Source organism: Furipterus horrens, unplaced genomic scaffold (assembly GCF_987537825.1).
Source record: "Furipterus horrens unplaced genomic scaffold, mFurHor1.1.pri manual_scaffold_7, whole genome shotgun sequence".
In the NCBI taxonomy this organism is placed as follows: Eukaryota; Metazoa; Chordata; class Mammalia; order Chiroptera; family Furipteridae; genus Furipterus; species Furipterus horrens.
Window position 1 is genome coordinate 10,414,145 of NW_028327177.1, and position 20,502 is coordinate 10,434,646.

The window sequence follows — 20,502 nt, forward strand, 5'->3', positions numbered from 1 at the left end:
AACTCAGGTAGGTTAGAGGAGATGGAGAAAAATATACCAGACTAACAATACTCATCAAAAGAAAGTTGGAGTAACTGTATTAATTTAAGGTAAAGGAAAGTTCGCAACAATTATCAGGAACAAAAGGAAATTATCAGGGAAAGAAAGAGTAATGTTACATAACAATAAAGGAGTTAATCCTCCAAGAAGACATAACAGTCCAAAATGTGTGTGCACCTAACAAAGAGGCATCAAAATGCATGAGGCAAAAACTGATAGAACTGAAAGGGAAAGTAAGTAAATTCTCTATTATGGGTGGAAACTTCATCACTCACCTTTCAGTAGTTGATCGGTCAAGTAGGCAGGAAATCGGTCAAGACTTAGAGGACCTGAACAACTCTATCAACTTGATCTAATTGACATTTACAGACCACCCCACTGAAACCAGCAGGATACACACTCCCCTCAAGCTCACATGGAACATTCACTAACACTGACCATGTTCAGGGCCATAAAACTCATCTTTAAAAAAACATTTAGTAGTAATTATACCAAGTATGTTCTCAGCTCACATTGGGATTCAGCTGGAAATCAATTACAGAAAGATAGCTCGAAAATCCCAAATATTTGGAAATTCACGCACTTGGTTTATTTCAAATCTTCTTGCTCATAATTCCATGTGCTCTGGAGGCAGTCAGCTTCTCGGCCAATCCCATCCTAGCCTGCTTACAATTGCCCCAGCAAACTCCTCCTAGGCCCCTCCCATCTTCTCCCCCGTGATCTGATCAGATCTCTCCATATCATAATGAAGCATTTCTTATGCTCCTATAAGCTTTAGATTTGAAGATTGTCAGGATCTTCACCATGACAACCAGAATCAGTACTGGTATTGGAGCTTTGTTTTCTTTATGAGAAAAGCCTAATCTGAGGAAAGCACTGAATGTGTGCCTCTTTTTTGTTTTCCACTGGCTGCTTTATATCATTCTGGTCAGCTATGGGCTTTTTATTTTCTTTCTCATAGCTATTCTGATAGAATCCAGACAAATTAAAAATCAGAAGAATTTTTTGAGTACTGCAGATAATGACACTTCAATACTTTTCCATAATTTAAATTTCTTGAAAACCTCTGCAGTATGAGACAGCAATTATAAACATCTCTTGTAAAAGCCAGAGGCTGTGTTAAGCATACAAAACAAATGACTTAACTCTAAAGAGAAAAAAAAATGCAAAAAAAATTGCTTTTTCTTTCGATACAGCTGAAGTGATTAACGGTGGTAGAATATATCACTATCGTTATCTCTTACACTAGACGTGTTTTATGACTCTTAACATCTAAATTATTTTTCACAAACCCAAACATTCAGCAAGCTCAGAATTTTACACTTTAGAGGAACAAGAGATGGGCTCTGAGGGAAAACAATTTCACAAGAGACACCTTATCTCTTTATACAAAAAGTCAGGAAACATTAAAAGAGAAAATGATGAAAAAAGCGATCATATTGAGTTTAATTATATGAACTTTGTCTCAGCCTGAGTCATTTATCAAGTAGTTTCTTTGTGTAGCTCCCCGAGTCCCTTTAGCGATGTTGAAAGTCAATAGAAGTGATACACAACATACAATCTCAAGAAACAAAGTGTTTTTAGATCCAAGTGATTTGCTTTGTTTTCCCTTTACCGCCCAGTACCCCCCTTCCCTCCAGCAATCCCACTCACCTTAGTTCATGCCCATGGGTCGTGCATATAAGTTCTGTGGCTTCACCCTTTCCTATATTATTCTTAGCTTCCCCCTGTCTGTTGTGTACCAACCAATTATGCTTCTCAGTCCCCGCACCGTTTCCCCATTCCTCCCCTTTCCCCCTCGCAGCTGATAACCCTCCAAGTGATCCCCATACCTATGATTCTGTTCCTGTTCTGGTTTGCTTAGTTGGGTTTTGTTTTTATTTTTTAGATTCAGTTGCTGATAGTTGTGAGTTTGTTGTCATTTTAGTGTTCACAGTTCTGATCTTCTTTTTCTTAAGTAAGTCCCTTTGACATTTCATATAACAATAGCTTGGTGATGCTGAGCTCCTTTAGCTTTACCTTGTCTGGGAAGCACTTCATCTGCCCTTCCATTCCAAATGATAGCCTTGCTGGATACAGTAATTCTGGTTGTGGGTCCTTGCTTTTCATCACATTGAATACTTCTTGCCAGTCCCTTCTCGCCACAGTTTCTTTTGAGAAATCAGTTTAATTTATAAATTAGGCACAGTCAGAGATTCACAACAATAATAATTATAACAATATACTGTAAAAAAACGTTATGTGAATGTGGCCTCTCTATCAAAATGGACTCACCTTTCTTCGTGTGACATGTGAGATGACACAAAGCCCACGTGGTGAGATGAAGTCAGGTGATGACGGAGGTGTTGTGAAGTAGCGGTAGGCGACTACTGATCTTCTCACGATGGGTGACCATGGCACGTCTGAATTGCCAGCATCACTTTGGGGCCATTATTAAGCAAAATAAGGGTGAACTGAACACATGACAGTCAATCTCATGACCAAGACGGCTGCTAATGGGCAGGCAGCGTCTAGAGCGCAGAGACGCCGGGCAAAGCGCTGGTTCACGTTCCCACGGGGGGAAGTGAAATAGCGCGAGATTTCATCACACTCTGCAGAAGGACACGCAATTTAGAACTAATGAATTGTTTATTTCTGGAATTTTCCACTTAATACTTTTAGCCTTGGTGGGCAGCAGATCACACTGAAAGTGCAGAACATGAAGCCGCGGATAACAGGGACTCCTGTAGTTAAAAGTCTCCGATGAGATCATTCTGCTTTAGAAGGGGCCCTCCATCCAATAATGTGTCCTTAGAAGAGAAGAGGAAGGTGACGTAAGAAAAGGCAGAGACTGGATTGGTTCCGCCACAAGGGAAGGGACCCCTGGCGCCACCAGACTCTAGAAGACACAAGAAAGGACTCTTCACCTAGAGACTCCGGAGGAAGGGAGCACAGCCCTGCGGACTCCTCGTGTCTGACTCCCAGCCTCCTGAGCCGCGAGGGAACAAACTTCTGTGGTTTTAAGCCACCCGGCCTGTGCTCGTGTGTTACGGCAGCCCCAGGAAACGAACACGCGGCCGTGTTACTCTAAGAGGCACTGTGGTCTGAAACAATAGTTTCCGGGCTGACCTCCGATTGGGACAAGAATCATCACACTCTCCAAGTGAGTGATGAAGGAAAAGCTCTGAGATGAGAGGGTGGCTGGGACCCGTGAGAGGAACAAGAGGGACAAAGGAGGCTGCTCACCCCCGTTGTGACCCTGCCAGCACAGCTGAGCTTCTTAAGGGCTTTTCCCAACAGCATTAAGCAAGGAGCCAGCCCTCACCCTCTCCATTTCCTGTACCATTTGTATTTATTGAGCCTTTAGATGCACCGGGAACTGTGCTGGGACTTGGGGCACAAGGGTGAACACGATGAGTCTACCTGCAAGGACTCATGGTCTGGTGAGGGAATGAGACAGGGACACCGGCAAAGGGACTGCAGCGTGGTAAGTGTTACGAGAGCCCAAGGGTAGAGCTCCTGCCCTGGACGTGGGCAACCTGGAGGTGCAAGTCGGGTAGTGAGAGGCCAAGGCTGCAAAAGTCACGCGCCGAGGCGCGGAGACCGGAGATCACAGTGCACAGGTTAAGCGCAGTGTTAGGAATGTCTGCAGCCAAGCATGCAGGAATTCGCAGGTAGGGGAATCCAAGGGCTAGATCTGGCCCCTGTTTGGAAGGAAGGAAGGAAAGCAGGGAGGAGAGAGGGAGACAGAGAAGGAGGAAAGGAAAGCCCACCATATGAGGCAGAGCCCCTTTTTAGGAACTGGTGAGAGGAAAGAACGGGGACCACATTCTGGGGCGGTGATGGCAGAGGCAGGAGAAACTGAGAAATGAGAGGTTAAGTACATGTTGCCCAGGGCCCCATAGTGAGTCAGCCAGGGAAGACTAGGCTATGGTATATGCAGAGGTGACAAGCATTCCCCAAACCTGTGTTTAAAACAAAGGTTTCTCACTCCTGCTACCTTCCATCATCACAAGTTGGCAGCGGGCCCGGGACCCAGCCGACAGGTCCTTTGCTGCTACAGCCTCATTTGTGGGAATGACAGAGGGAAGGAAATGAGCAAATTGTGCACTGGCTCTCAGATTTCTCCCCAGAAACAATATGCATCACTTCTGCCCACATCTCATGGGCAAAGCAAGTCATGGGTCTGGGTCTAACTGTAAGGAGGTGGGAAATGCCATCAGCCGTGGACGGGCCAGAAGAGGAAATGGGACATTGGGGGCAACCCTAATGTCTACCACTTCAGTGGAGCCAGTTTGAACCCAGGCCTCTAAACCCTCCACCCCCACTGTCTGCTCTTGCTCCCTCCTTCCTCTTTGTCAACCAAAAAAGATGGAGAACAAGGGAGATTTTATTATTTGGGCCCGCCATTCCAGACTACATGCAAATTAGCATAACTAAATGACTCGCAGATGTGGTCGTAGACTGCTGTGAGGATCACTAACATATTACCCCAAATACCTGTCACTCAAACTCTGGTTCTAATGCAGCCTATCTTCCCAAACCAACTCCTACGGGGTGTGTTGCCTAAGTCTTTATAAAATGAGCGCCCAAATCCATCAAAACATATCAAGTCATTTTGGGTCATTTTTCCTTTGCAGATATTCATTAGTTTGGATTTTCACTTGGATCTAAGAAAGAAGCAATGGCTACTCAGAATATATATATTTATCTGGCACATTTGTTCCCAAGCAAAATTAAATCATCTGTTTAAATCCTCTACAAGATAGTCCTTTATTTAGGTGGGGGAGGGAGAACACCTTCATTTTAATAACAAAATTAACCTAACAGTTAAAAATATATAGGACATAAACAACCTCAGGAACACGCATGTCTCCCATATGCACATCCCTATAGGGAACTGGGACTCCTTTAACCAGCCTCTTCTCCAGACAAAGATACTTGCAGACAGGCAGACTGCACTTGTGACTAAGGTGCCTCGGATGCATTTACCTACTGTACAGCTTCTTACGGATCAGTCACCAAATTGCCTTTCTTGGCCTTCTTCACACTGGGACTTTGTTATTACAGGTAGCACTCCCAGCGCTACTTCCCTCGAAATAACTTTTCACTGAGAGGGAAATGGAGTCCCACCATGGTCTGAAGCCCCAGCTTGAAGCCCCGGTTTGGTGACATGCTACACGACTTCTGTGGGGCCTGTGGGTGCAGCCTGGCTTTGGGGATCACACAGATCAGAGTGGGCACTATACCAGCTGTCACCTCACTGACCCACTTGGATAGTTCTCTGTTGTGGTGTGAGGATGCCATTGTCAGGGGCTTGTCTGTGGCACAGAATACATTTGCTAATCCAAGTTTAGTCCCTACATTAGGAATGACAAATGTGTTTCAGTTACTGAGAACCACAATTGTCTGGAGCCCTGTGTTAAGGATTCTAATGGCAATGTTAGGACATTAGAGAACCCTCTCGGTTATAAAAGTTTATGCCAAAATGCAGCTCCTTTGGAAAGATGCAGGAGTATCTCAGAGAACTGAAGACCTGCAGGGACCAGGAGGGCAAGGCCAGTGACCTCAGGGACGGGAACCAGGAAGCAAATCATTGTCAGGATGTCAGGATGCTCAATATTTCCCTTTCCTCTCTCCATTTGCTATTTCCCCTTTCTCCTTCCCTCTGGAAATGTATTCATAATCAACCTATAGTTGTAAGTCCTGATGTTTTCAAAGTAGTTTTCCAAGTGAACTTGACGGAAGTTAGCAGGATTGGAGGTGAGGGGGGGAGAGGGGGGACTGTAACAAATGTTTAATTTTTTTTAAATTTTTCAATTACAGTTGAAGTGCAGTATTATATTAGTTTCAGGTATGCAACACAATTAGACATTTATGTAACTTACAAAGTGATCCTTCTGATATTTCAAGTACCCCTCTGATACTATAGTTATTACAAAATTATTGACTACATTCCCTGTGCTTTACTTTACATCCCCATGACTGTTCTGTAATTACCAATTCTTATGCTTTTGGAAAGAAAATCTGTGCTGTCCTCATGCAAGCTGAGAATTCGCTGAGGAAGGATTAAAAGTGAAATACTGCCACCGCCAGGAAGAGAAGAGCCTTAGCAGCAGGACCCAGAGCTTTAAATGTCAACATAATGCCAACATCCCAGGGATTTGGATGATAATGAGAGAGCCACTCCAGTGAATTGGAAGGGACGGGTGGGGATAAGCCCACATGAGTGTCAACTTTTTAAACTGCAATACCTTCATGCCCTTACACCTACTCACAGAAGACTCACAGTATCTAATTTCAGTGGGGTATTAGAAGGACAGACACATTATTCCATGGAACAGAACAGAACCCAGAAATAGACCCATACAAATAATGTCAACTGAGTTTTGAAACAGCTTTATTGAAGTATAATTTACATAGGATAAAATTCGTTTAAGTATACAATGCAATGATTTATTTTTTTTAACTTAAGAGTTGTACAATCATCACCACAATCCAATTTTGGAACATTTCCAGCACTCCAAAGAGTGCTTTACGGCCATTTGAGTCACACCCTGTTTCCACCTCAGGCAATCACCAATCTACTTTGTCTTCAACTGATTTTTGATAAAAGTATGATGACAATTCAATGAAGAAAGCAGAGCCTTTTCAAGAAATGGTGCTTTATCAACTGGATGTTCACATGCAAAAATAAACCTGGACACATCTCATAACATATATTAAAATTAGCTCAAAATGGATAACAGACCTAAACATAAAACTATACTTTCAGATGAAAATGGGAAAAGGCTGCATGACCCTGGGTTTGGTGCTGAGCTTTTCGACAACAGCATCAAAAGCACAGTTCATTAAAGAAGAAAACTAACCAATTAAACTCTATCAAAATTAAAGTCTTCTGTTCTTTAAAAAATACTAGAAAAAGCCAGACTTGGAGGAAAAAATCTGCGTAACACATATATGACAAAGGTCTTGTATTCAGAACCTATACTGGACTCCTACTTTTTTAAAAAATCCTTTCCCAAGGACATGCTTATTGAATTTTTTAGCGGGGAAGGGAGGTAGAGAGAAACACCAATTTGTTGCCTCCCATACGTGCCCTGAATGTGGACGTCTTGTACACGGCCCAGCTGGGGTACTGAATACGCAGCCTAGGCATGTGCCCTGACCAGGAATTGAACCCATGGTGTTTCGGTTTACAGCATGATGCTCCAACCAAGTGAGCCATATCAGCCAGGGCAGAACCTATATTGAACTCTTAAAACTCAACAATAAAACTCATTTCTTTTCCATATAGGCAACAAATCTGAACAGACACTTTACCAAGAAGGTATATGGATGGCAAATGGTCATATGAAAAGACTGTCAAAATCATTTTCATTACAGAAATGAATATTGCAACCATGATACCACTACAACAGGAACTCTCATTCATCTCTGGTGGAATGCAAAATGGCAGTCGTTTTGGAAGAGTTTGGTAGTTCCTTATAAAATATACCCTTACCAAAAGACTCAGCAACCCCACTTCTAGGTATTTACCCAAGAAAAAAAATTATGTTTCTATTAAAAACCTATTCATGAATGTTAAATGATAACCAAACCTTAATATATCCATACAGCGAAGTACTCAGTGATGGAAAGGAACAAGCTACTGATTCACACAACATGGGTAAATTTAAAATGCATTCTGGTATGCAAAAGAGCCAGACTCAAAAGGCTACAAATTGTACAATTCTACCATTTATATGACATTCTGGGAAAAAAGCAAAATTATAGGAATGGAAAACAGACAGTTGCCAGGATGCGGAGCTGAGTACAAAGGGAAATCTGGGGGCGATGGGACTGTCGTGTACAGTACTGAGAGAGGACGTGTGACTAAGTAGAGTGAATTCTGCTGTATGAAAAACTCAGCTGGATGTCGAGACCACAGATGGAAAGCAGTGTGTGACAAATGAATGTTTTGCAAAATGTGTGACATAGCCTCAATGGAGAGAGAGGGGAATAAAAGAAGCTGAATTACATTGCTCGGAAAATCGTACTTTGAGTAGATACTGTAGGGCTAAAGATAAAAAATGTACTTAAATATGGCGGAGGTGCCGCACACACCCTAGGCTCGGTTGGAAGTTGCTCTGTCCAGCAGAGGCTTCGTGACCACGGCGGAACAAACTTTTACCCAGGACATTTCATTATGTCTGGGGGAAGGAAGGTGACTGCTCTCTCTAGTGGAGAACAGCAGCTAAACCTTCATCCCTCATGCCTTTTATTGAGGAGGATACATACGAGAGATACAAGGTCAAAATTCATAAATCGTCAATAGCATTCAGGCGTTTGACAGTAACAGATTACATATGCCAATTCAGAGGTCACAGTGACCGATCTGTGTCAGGGTCTATAAAACATCTTGACTAGGTGCAAGGTTTCATACACTCCTTGCTAGAGACTATTTATGTTACATTAATGATAAAGAAAGCAGAGCAAGTTCTAAAGCATAATGAGCATCCTTTGATCCAATTCCCATGGCAACCCTCTGAGTGGTTATCAGTTATGTTCCGCACGCAGCCTTATGCTGAGACTTAAAGACAAGCACAGCTGGAATGCCGGCGGCAGTCATGCTCAGGCCGGGGCTACAATTCCCTAAGCCACAAGGAGTGGTTGCCCACACTTAAAACACTACACTCTAGTTAGCTGATTTGTTTATCGCAGGGGTACGACTTAAATACTCCAAAACCACTTTCTAAGTATTCTAAGGCTGAACAAGTAAGCAAATGTGCTGCAGATAAAAGGAGCCAGGTTTCTCACTCTCAGGGGAAAAAAGAAGTTACAAACAAGCAAAGAGGCAAAACTAGAATGAACCTTGTGGTTCTAGATGAGAGTCAGTTTAACTTAATATACATACACAGATTTAGAAATAATATAGAGAAATATACCTATATATTGGTTAGTATACATATTTGTAGCTCTCAGTTCTTTTCACTGAAGAGACACCAAAGCAGTAGCAACAAGCACACCCAACCCCCAGATCCTGTTCTAAATACCATTCTCCAATGAAAGGAACCAGGGATTCTTAAAGAGATAGCTCGTTCCGAAGCAGGTGTCGAGATAATACTTGTAGTGCTACAGAGTAAGAATATGGTCTTAAAAAAAAATAGATGAGGGCATGTCAAAAGAACTTAGGAGTGGATCTTTGCGATAACCAAAGCTGAAACAATCTGCACAACAAAATAATAACAGTATTGGATTTTAACCTAAGTGTAAAATAAGTAGCCAGGATTACATACTAATATAAATAAATGCTCAAATAAATAGAAGAAAACATTTTAAGAGAAAGCCTAAATTATATAAATACTCCTCCCTCCCCTTGAGTGTGGGCTAGTGATTCACTTCCAGAGAAAGAGTATGGAAAGTGGAAAAACGGTAACTTTAGAGTGGAAAAACCTAGCAGACACCTTAACCAAAGGCAGAATATCACCAGTAATGCCAGTTAACATCATGTACCCCATGATATGTACTGTGTGGAAGGGCACATCACCTCAGTGCTATTCTTCCTTGTAAAGCATCGCCTCAAATCTAATCATGAGAAAACATCAGACAAACCCACATTGAGGGACTGCCTACAAAATAACCAAGCAGTACCCTTCAAAGTGTCAAGGTCATGGAAGACTGAGAAAGTGTCGCAGATTGGAGGAGACCAAAGAGGCATTAATGACTAAATAAATGCAGTGCGGTATCTTGGACTGGATCCTGGAACACAAGAACAACATTAGTGGAAAAATGGGCAAAAACCAAATCAAGTCTGTGGTTTAGTAAATAGTATTGCATCAATGTTAATTTCTGAGTTTTGGCAGATGTGCCACAGCTTACATAAGGCATTGACATTAGGGGAAGCTCAGGGAAGGGTATAGGAAACATCTCTGAACTACACTTGTAACATTTCTGTAAATGTGAAATTATTATAAAATAAAAAATGTTGTTTTAAAGAAAAATGTATAGGAAAGCCACAACAGCATGGCTGTATTTAAAATTTAGAAAGGAACTTACAGAAGATTATACACATTTTCTCAGTAACTTGATCAACACCACAGTTTATTTGTAAACATATTATGAGTCAATAATCAAATTGACAACACTTTATACATTTCATTGTATAATATTAACATCGTACCAGAAAACAATCCACTGTACTTAGTTACAGTTGTGGTACTTTAAAATCTTTAAATACAAACTGTATTTGAAACACTGAACATAAAAGAGAAAGATGAATGGCAGAGAAAATCGAAACATGAAATAAAATACTCAAAAAAAATACAAAAATTACCTGATTACATATTTAAAAAGAAAGAAATCAAAAACATCAGATGATCATATTTGTTTAAATGACATAATGTTGCAGTTCTTTAGACCCACTTGGGAGGTGAAATTGTATCCCACAAAATTCTATGTCCTTTTGGATATGTTTTCTCATGGTTTCTAAGGAATGTATGCTATGGTTAAGCTACATTAAGGGGGAAAAGAAATGGGAGGTAGCAAAAGCTAATGAGATTACTTTAAACATCTGCAGAAAAACTAGATACAAATTATTTCACAAATCATCTTTGGCAAATAATAAAAGGCTATGTTTTAAATTTACCTTTTTGTTGAAAGGGATCAACAGCTAAGATTTAAGAGATGCATCTTTACATGAGTTGATATATGAATGAAACAAAGCTAAATTCATAAAACAAAGTACAAAGCAGCCTTCGATTTTGCTGACAGCTCTAAAAATGCAGACTGCCCTCCTTACAAGTGAGAGGTCTTCAGCTGGGACTCAATCCTTCCCCATTCACAGAAGAAACCAGAGCTGGCCACATGCTTTTTCAATACTTTCCCTAAAATTCATGATCATTATTAGGTTTTATTTCTTCCTCCATTATCTCTCAAAGAAAATGTAGCAGCAAGTCACTCCCACATTTTGAGTTTTAAATTCACCAACAACTGGGTTCACTGCCAACAACTAAAATATTTGATTCGTTATTAGTGTATATGCCACTTATAGTAGGCTTAGGTCGGTAATATAGGAATAAATAAAATAACTAGTTAATTCAAACAAAGCAAATGAAAATGAGATTAAGGAGCCCTGATCAAATAAAATACAACTTTCAGTTGAAAAACTGTAAAAGTTACATACATACCTAATAGCACTGGGAATGTACAGTATCAATTATTGGAAAAATAAATGAGTGATTCACAGTCTAAGAAATTACTCTCGTATTAGTATGTATTTTTCCTTTTATAGACAAACATTTATAACATACACTGGTTTCTACCTCATATAAGAGAAAGTAGAAAACTAAATGTTAACTGCATTTACCTCAAACACAGCACTGACTGTGCCACAGTTAACCTGCTCCAAAATCTTCAATTCTACACGTAGGTCATGATATTGAATGCACGGTTTTGTTAACAGTTTCTAAAGAGGCATATATTTTCATTAGTATGTTAAAATCCACAAATATCAGTTCTGTAAATAACAAAAATTATCAGCAAAAACTGTTTAGGTTTTAACATTCTCAAATTTTCTAGTGATTTAAGTGTTTTAGATATATGTTGTTTGATCAGTTAAGTTCGGTTACAGTTTTAAACTAGCAAACCATTATCCTATGAGAATAGCTAAACTAATCTATAACACTGCACAAACTTCCCAAGGTAACGTGAAAAATCTAAAAAGTGATTCCAATTATTCTAATTAACATTTGAGACACTAAAAGAATCAATAACTCAAGAAACATTTTGAAATTACTTAATTTTTCTTTATCATTTCCTCCCAAACTATTCATATAAATTTAAGATCCAAATTGCCTAAGAATATGTCTTCAAAGTAGGCTTTTCAATGAAGTATTTTGATCAGAAGACATAGCCTTAGTGCTTCCATTAGATAATTCTAATCTAAAATCACAATCCTTGGTTTGAGACCATCAAATTCAATTTCATACCAGTTCACTGGTAAAGTTACTAAACAAAAAATAAATCACGGTGAAAATGTGCAGCAGCCACAGCTACGAGAATGAAAAATAAATGCTATTTATCCATAAAGACTCTATCAAAATATAAAGCCCAAAAAGAGCAACAACAGAAGGCCACATATAAACGTTGTTTAAAAATAGAATGTTTCCCAAAGCTTCTCATGAGATGTCAATGTAGCGTTTGAGTTAAGTCCTTACAAATCCAGGTTACCTTATACATAACTACGCTGATTTACATACCTTCAACAAAATTCAACTGATAGACATAATTGACAGACAGCCACAGGAACTCTTAATGCCCCATCACATCCTCTCTCAATACTGGTGGTTTATTGTTTTATAGTTCTGCTACTTTAAGTATTAAGAAGCCTTTGAAAAGGAAGAGTTCCACCTCTTCCAATGATCCCCTAAAGAGTAGGTAACAAAATATAAAATTAAACAAGATTTATGTTTGATCAACTAACATATAAAATTACCATTGCGATATTCATAGTGACTGCTTATAAACATAACAGTCATCATAAAGCCTATAAAGTATATCCTCAGTTTTATAAAAGAAATGTAGATTGTCTCAAGGTAAAAAATACAGTGCAGGCTGCTAAAAAGCTCTTCGTTGCATTCGGAGGTGCAATGATGAGGAAAACTTCCGGAACATGGACACGTTCCCCCGGCTTCTCACACCACGTGAGCACGACTCGCACTGCAGCAGCAGGGTGCTTTTCAGTGGCCGGCACTACAAAGCGAACGGTAAGAAAGAAAAAAGGCAGAAGAAGAGTGTGAGCAACGATGGTGTGGCCGGATTACTGCAAATGGAGATTAGCAATACGAAGTGAGGAAGGTGACCGTCCGCTCCATTCTGATAAGATGCTGTCTTTAAATATTAAGTTCTTTGCAGGAAGCGGAACTCCCAAATCGGCACAGGATGACTGGGAAAGCAAACTGGAAACGCTGGCCTCTGTGTGAATATCCAATGTTGAAGCACCTTCCTAAAAGATCAAGAAACAAGAGAAAAAGTCTACTCAACACTTTACCAAACCACTTAGTACAGCTAATGAGAAAAATAGACCCAATTACCCGAGAAATGCTTATGGAATACAAGGCACTAACGGAGATGCGAAGACCTACCTTACAAACCCAAAATAATTAATGACAGTTATTAACATATGCAAAAATGACTAATACAAGTTAGAATATAATAAGTGCTTTGAAACAAACAGAAATAACAGGCAATGAGACTATGGGATAAAAAAAAAAAATGAAAAAGAAGTTAATTCTTAGACAATCTCTAAAAACCCTCACACAGCATTAAGCACTGAAATAATCCATCCATTCCCATGGCTCTCAAATTCAAGTATTTAGCACAGACCTGTCCCCAGAACTCCAGGCTCAAACATGCACCTGACATTTGCTCTTGGACGCTGCACACAGATGCCATACTTACCATGTCCCCAACAGAACTCTCAAATCTTCCATCTGTTCCTCCCCAGCCTTCCCCACTCCATGCATCAAGCTAGTCAGAAATATGAGACTCATTCTTGTTTCTTCCCTTCCTGCCACATCCTCAATCTGTTCCTCGCATTTATCTAATCACCAAGTTCTGTCACTCTACCTCCAACATGGATCCCAAATCAGTTTACCGTACTCACCACAGCCACGCCAGTCTAGGCCTGTGGCCACCAAAGTGGTGTATGGGGGTACAAAAGTTTTAGAGAACTTTTATTTAAGTATTGCACCCTTTAAAAATTTCTATTTTTGTGTGTGTTTTATTATACACATAATTTATTGGTATAATAGTATATATGTGTAATAAATAAAACTTTGTTAGGATACATGCAAAACTGTTTTCTTTTCTTTCAATGAAAAAGGTGCTCCATTACCAGTATCTCTCACTTGGACTATTACAATAGTCTCCGAACTGGTCTCACCTCTATGCTTGCCCATTTTTAATCTATTCTATAAACAGTAACCAAGCTTTTAAAACTCTTAATCAGAAATAATGTCATTCTCTGTTTAAAATTCTTCAATAGTTTCTCTTTGCACTCAGCATAAACTACAAATTCTTTAATATACTCTGGAAGGCCCCCCTTCCTCCTCTCGCCACCACCCCTCTTTCATGAGGCTTCTGCCACAGCAGCCTGTTTTCTTGTACACCAAGTGCTTCCTGACACAGGACCTTTGCGCCTCCTAAGCTCTGCCCAGAATACTCTTTTCCATCCTTCCAGTTTCAGATTATTTATCATCTCTACCTATTTAAAATAGGTCTGCCTTTAGATTCCATCAGATTTAAAGAAGTCTGGCTCCTTTAAAGTACTTACTGAAATCTGTAATCACTTACGTATTTCAACGTTTACTTGACTAGCGTACCCTGGCTGGTTTGGCTCAGTGGATTGAGCGTCGGCCTGCGAGCTAAGTGTCGCTGGTTCGATCTTCCAGTCAGGGCACATCAGAGAAGGAAAACTCTGACTCCAAAAAACCTCCGCTGCCTTGCGGCATACCTCTTCAGGGGAAAGGCTAAGGGAGTAAACCCCGACAGAAAATCCGGAGCCGGAGTCCCTAAGGCGGTTTGATGTTGTAGTCAACACCGGCAACTCCTGCGGCGCACCTGAAGCCAAGCTGTATTGACTCCGTCTTTCCCTTGGACCCTTCAGCTGCGAAGAGAGGGGGGGTCTGCTGCATGGGCAACAGCAGACCCTCCATATCACCCTGCCCAGGCTCTGTAGCTTCAGCTTCACTGGAGAGGACACTCCAGCGTCATCACAAGATGTCGATGCAACACGGGAGGAGACAGATACCGTGTCACTCCCGAGTTGGACTGCACAGCCATTCTTGGCGGTGCAGATAGACTCTTAAGAAGCTACACCATCGTCTCTGGAGACGGATGGCTGCCAACGATATGCCGACTTGACTAGCGTCTCATACAGCACTATAAGCTCCATTAATGTTTTAGACGTCATTGTTTCCCCAGCACCTGGAAAAGGGTCTGGCATAGAGTGGACCCAAGTATTTATTGAAATAAATGAAACAAAACTCCAAAGTATTGCTTTCATAATGTTGGATCAGACATTCTGAACAGAAATATTCCATTCTAGAAATTTATCTACAAATCAAGTCTAGGGTGTCCTTTTTTTCCCTTGGGGGGTGGGGAGGGGCTGAGGACACAGGAGGACATGAAAGGTCTAGAGTACCGGCTCTCCCCCAGCAGACAAGGAAGACTCACTGCATTTATTAGCGGAGTACCAGACCCATGATCCAGCACCTCATATGATGTATGGCCTGTACCAGATGCGACACACACTGTACTGAATGAAGCACTGGCACAGACCTGGGTCCAAGCTTAGACCCTCAGACCTGGCCAATGAAATCAGGTGCAAGTCAGTTGACCTCCTGAATCTCAGTGTCTTCATTTATCAATTTCAATTAATGCTTATTTCATGTCTTACTGCTGTGGAGACTCAAAACAAACATGGACGTGTTTTGCATATAAAGTTCTACACAAATATTATTTGGATCTTTTGGTGGTTGTTACCTGGAATGAGTGAACAAAGTTAAGGACTTGCAGAGCGAGCTTTCTACTGGAATGTAAGAGGTGTTGAAGGCTGAAAAAAAGGGAAGGGGGAGTTTAGAACAAATATAATGACAAGGACTAATAGCCAACACGAGTTTAATTTTAGTAATTTAAATGCATTTACATATGCATATACATCCTGATTAACCACATTAAAATTTAAAAAATATAATTTCAATGGTTCTTGTCAATAAAATTTCTGTTTCTTTTAATACTAATGAGTAACAATACATAAAAAGACCATTTTGAAATAAAACATCATTTATAACCAAAATTAAATTTATTGTTAAAAAAGCTTAAACTGTTAGCAAATATAAATGTTAATTAAAATAGATGTGATTCTTCAATAAAAATTTATGGATTTTGAGAAATGGCAATTATTAAGTCTCGCAGATTTAGTATACATCAATCCATGAAAATAAATATTTTTCATATATGAAAATCATTAACAGTTGAAGAAATTTCATAATTCCGTAAGACATAATCACTATTAACATAACTTGAGTGTATGTATACAAAGAGTAAGAGAAGTCCAAAAGAAAAATTCTACAGACATTTGCATATTTTAAAACACTAGGTTCGTACTCTCATATAAGCATTCCAAGGTCACCATACCCTCACCGAATCTGGGTAACTCGGTAAATATAACTAACAAAAACATGTGCCCAAAATGATTCCATGTGCCTGATTTCTGAGGTACTAGTTTCATTTTGAAAATAGAGCAAAACCCTTAAACTAGTAAATTTTACTCAATCAACAAATTATACTATTACTATGTTCATGTGTGAAGTAAAAGACAGATATAGCAACTATTACTGACTTAAAAGTCTTGTAGATGAAAATATGACAATAAACATAAATCCTCACCTCTCTTTCCTGCAAAGGCCATGGGTAGCAATTTTTCTACAAACTTTCCGGTTTAATTCAGAACTAAACAATGGAATTCCAAAGCACAGCTCGAGGGGAACCCAATCTGCTTCTACTGTGGCAACTACAAAAGGACATATACTTATTAATCACATCTATATTTACATATTATGACTGACCAGGGTTTCTTAACTGATGTCCATGGATTTTCATGGATTCCTCCCACTCCATCAGTGGTTAGCAGGGGAGCAAACTCAGGTGGGTGCGGGGGGGTCTGTCACTGACTCTCTGAAATAGACACGAATGTTTTTTGAATACTGTATGTACAAGCTTCTGAGAAGAAGGTATTAGTTTTCCTCAGATGCTCAAAGTGGTCTTTTACCCAAGTAGCAAGATAGCTACAAATGAGAGGAATCAACCAAAATTTTAACACAGGAAAATGAAACTTAAGTCATTATTCTCAGGTCATATTTTTATAGATTATTGTAAACACATAAAAATGTTTCCTAGAAAATTCTTATTAAAAGGTCCACTATGAATAACAGCAGACAAATGACAACCAAATGACTTAACAAAAGACTTATACCTCAGAAATTAGCCTGATTGCAAATAATTCTTAAAACCTTACCAGAGTTTTGCTTAGTTGCTGAATCTATAGTTGCTTCCTCAATGACCATTTCAAATGACTCTGTGCTCCCATTTACATCTGAGCCAGAAGCCAAATCAGGTTCACCTTATAATTTGAGGACAGACACAATATTAGGGTTCTAGTAGTTGGTTTAAGTTGTGAATAAATCAATCCTAACAAAAAAGAGGATTCAGGCAGCAGAAATGGCAATGGAAAACAATAAATAGTCCTTTGCTTTAAAGCAGTGGTTCTCAACTGGGGGGCAATTTTGTCCCCCAAGAGGCATTAGGCAATGTCTGGAGACAGGTTTGGTTGTCAAGAGTGGGAACAGGGATGCTACTGATAACTAGGGATGCTAAACGTGCTACAGTGCACAGGGCAGCCCCTACAACAAAGCTCAAAACATAAATAGTGCTCAGGTTGTAAAACCTTGGCCTAAAGAAACAAGGATTCAAAAGGCAGAAGAGAAGTTTAGACTTTCAGATAGGTCATTACTGGAGTCATTTCTATCCCCATGGAAATATGCAGTCTGACGACATCATTCCTCTTCAAAATTCTTTTGACTTCCCACATCTTTCAGCACAGAACATGCTCCTAGAGCTCACCTGTTCTCATCTTCTACTACTGCCCAATAAATCCTTTCTTCTGGCCAACACAAGCACTCTAGTCCTTGAGTCCCTCTACCTAAAAGGCTGCTACCCTCCAAGTAAACAACAATCATCTTTTGTGTAGTTAACTCCTCAGTTTTCAAAATTCAGTTGAAGCTCTGCCTTCTCTAAGAGGCCTTCTCTGACGGCTCGGCGGGCTGCGATATGCCTGGGCTGCCCTGCTGCAGCGCCGTGGGCTGGAACACACCCCTATCGCGGTCCGTTAGCACGGCACGGTGGGTGAATTCACTTGCTTGTCTCCCCTCCTGGGGTGTTATTCCCTAGCTCTCATAAACTTAAATGTCTCTAGCACCCGGGCAGATAAGCCATAAGCCTGTGCGGGATGAATGGAATGAAACATGACAGCCCTAGCAGACGTGCCTTGAAATGACTGCCTAACCCACAGCCTTTCTCTCTGGAAAATGCCCCAGTGATACTTGGCACTCAACTGTTGAAAATTACCTACTGCCCAACAATAAATATAACAACCTGCTATGTAAAAGAAATAAAAATTAAAATTAAAAAGTTACCCATATCCTCTGACCAAAGGTACATGGACCAGGAATGGGTGCCTAACTCAAAGGGAGCCAGGGAGCCAGTCCAATCCACTGGACGGCAAGCAATAAATATTTCTCAGGATTTCAAACTAAGGGGTTCAAGGAATAGAGTCAACTGATGACAGACAACTGAACTGAAAGGTTTCCTAGAGTCATGGTCCAGAGCTGACACCATGGCAACCAGTGACATACAAGCCAAATCTGTGCAAGGGCAGAAACAATTAGTAGGCATGAAAAGGTGACTGGAAAATAAGATTTTAAATTAAAAAGAAAGAAAGGATAGCTAAGGAAAATGAGTCACCATCAATATGCAGAAGAGACTGGAGACAGAAAGGAGGAGAATGAGGCCAGGAAGGCTGAGCAGAAAATGACTGCTTAGGAAGCCCGGACTCTGGACAGATGGAGTTACAGAGAACTGCAAAAGAGAGACGGGAGAAATGGATACGAGAGACATTTCTAAAGGCGGATCCACAGAACTTGGAAGCAACTGGACAGAGTGGAAAAAGGAGACGGATGACACAAAGATAGAACTTTAGGCTTGGGTAACCAAAGCAAAGGCGCCTTTGACAGCAAGAGAAAGGTTGAAAGAAAAGAACTATTAATTCTACTCTGGAAACATCTTTACAAAGAGGCTAAAATTTTGAAACCATCACCCATAGGGGAAGCCAATTTAAAGCCTATAAACACAGATATGACAGTAAAGGGCTAAAACCTAATGGATTCTGTATTCCAATCCCAGGACATCACTTCTTTAGTTATGCACTAGTATTGTCTCCACCTGAACAACTGATACTTGCCCAGATGATGTCACAGGATATTTCCTCATACTTCAGTGAAAAAACATTAAGTATTAAGTAATTCAACATCCCTCCAAGGGTTTCCCTTAAATATTAAGACTGTGATCAACTCAAGACCAAGGATCTTAATTCAAAGAACCCAACTATTGGCGAACCTCTCTCATCGGAAGCATCACTGAGTTTTCTGTTTGCGAGTTGGCTCGAAGGATTCAACATGGTGATATATCCACAAAAATGCTGTAAGTCCACTTTGTTCCTTAATATGTGCAATGCTTTATGAACACCCATATTGACACGAGTAAACTCTAAGAACAAAGAGTTGACATCAAATTATAAGTGAACAGTTTTATAAAATAACACAACATAAAAAACTTCAGAAATATACCTTTCTTTTATTAAACATTTCTTAAACTACCTTTACATTTTAGTCTATCAAGATTGATTGCAATGAAGAAATATTTGTGAACATAAAAGGATGCTACACACACATATTTATAGCCTTCAGGAGGCATTCGTTATATCAGAATAAATTATATGCTAATTAAGCAAATACAGACAGTGGCAAATTCTCTAGACTTCTCTTGTGGTTCTATTCTGCCTCAAATGCTTACTTGGTGGGCTTCTACCAAGAAATGTATTAAATACACATTATACATTTTTTTAATTTAAGAAAAGTAAAATTACTCTTATTGAAAATAAAGCTTATATATTTGAAATTACATCCCTAATAAAGTATTTAAATATTAGCTCAAGTTCTTATAAATATGTGAACTTGGAAAAGAAGAAGAAGTTCTATATCCAAATATGAAGATTTCTCCTTTTTTATAATTCACACAGTAATCTTAATCTCCCAAGGGAAGAGATCTATTAATCATTTCTTGACATTTTATAAATTTTAAGATCCTGTTGTCACAATCCTATATCTTCAGGTGAACAATTATTTTTTTCCACAGAATTTATATACAGTATCAGAGGATTAAATAGCAAAGCTTAGTTGCAGACAAGTATTCACGTCTGAGAAGTGGCTATTTTCTGGAAGAGAAAAGTCTCTTCTCTAAATTGTGTACACATTTACTCACAGAAGCTCAAAGAGAGCACTGAATTTCAAACTTGGGGCTTCTGCAGCTTAGCCATGTGAAATGGAAAAAGAGATCTATAAAAATCTTCTGCCTTTCCCTACTTTGAGGGGCAGGGCAGGGGTGACCAACATTTTGAAAAACAGTAAGTTTTCATCTGCGTTAACATAGGTTAAATTACTTGACCCATTCCTTGCTCTTCTGAAACCCAAGCTATATAGCTCTAAAAACCAGAAAAACATATTACCAAACAGCAGTTTTTCATGCAGCAGGAAACACAAGTGCTATATAAACATATGTTATGTTTTAATCAGATAGTATCTTTCTTTTGTATATATTTTCTTACTA

The 20,502-nt window shown here is 39.7% G+C and overlaps 1 protein-coding gene across 1 annotated transcript in view; it reads right to left on the minus strand.

Moving 5' to 3' along the window:
* Positions 1-10,306: 10,306 nt before the first annotated feature.
* FAM91A1 (family with sequence similarity 91 member A1) overlaps positions 10,307-20,502 on the minus strand; it is a 37,564-nt gene continuing 27,368 nt past the window's right edge. The window contains exons 20-24 of the mRNA XM_090283391.1: positions 19,234-19,383; positions 17,078-17,182; positions 16,450-16,573; positions 15,544-15,613; positions 10,307-13,003 (exon numbers count right to left, since the gene is read on the minus strand). Of these exons, the coding sequence (XP_090139517.1) occupies positions 12,818-13,003; positions 15,544-15,613; positions 16,450-16,573; positions 17,078-17,182; positions 19,234-19,383 (635 nt within the window). The 3' untranslated portion in view covers positions 10,307-12,817. The remainder of the gene's footprint in view (positions 13,004-15,543; positions 15,614-16,449; positions 16,574-17,077; positions 17,183-19,233; positions 19,384-20,502) is intronic.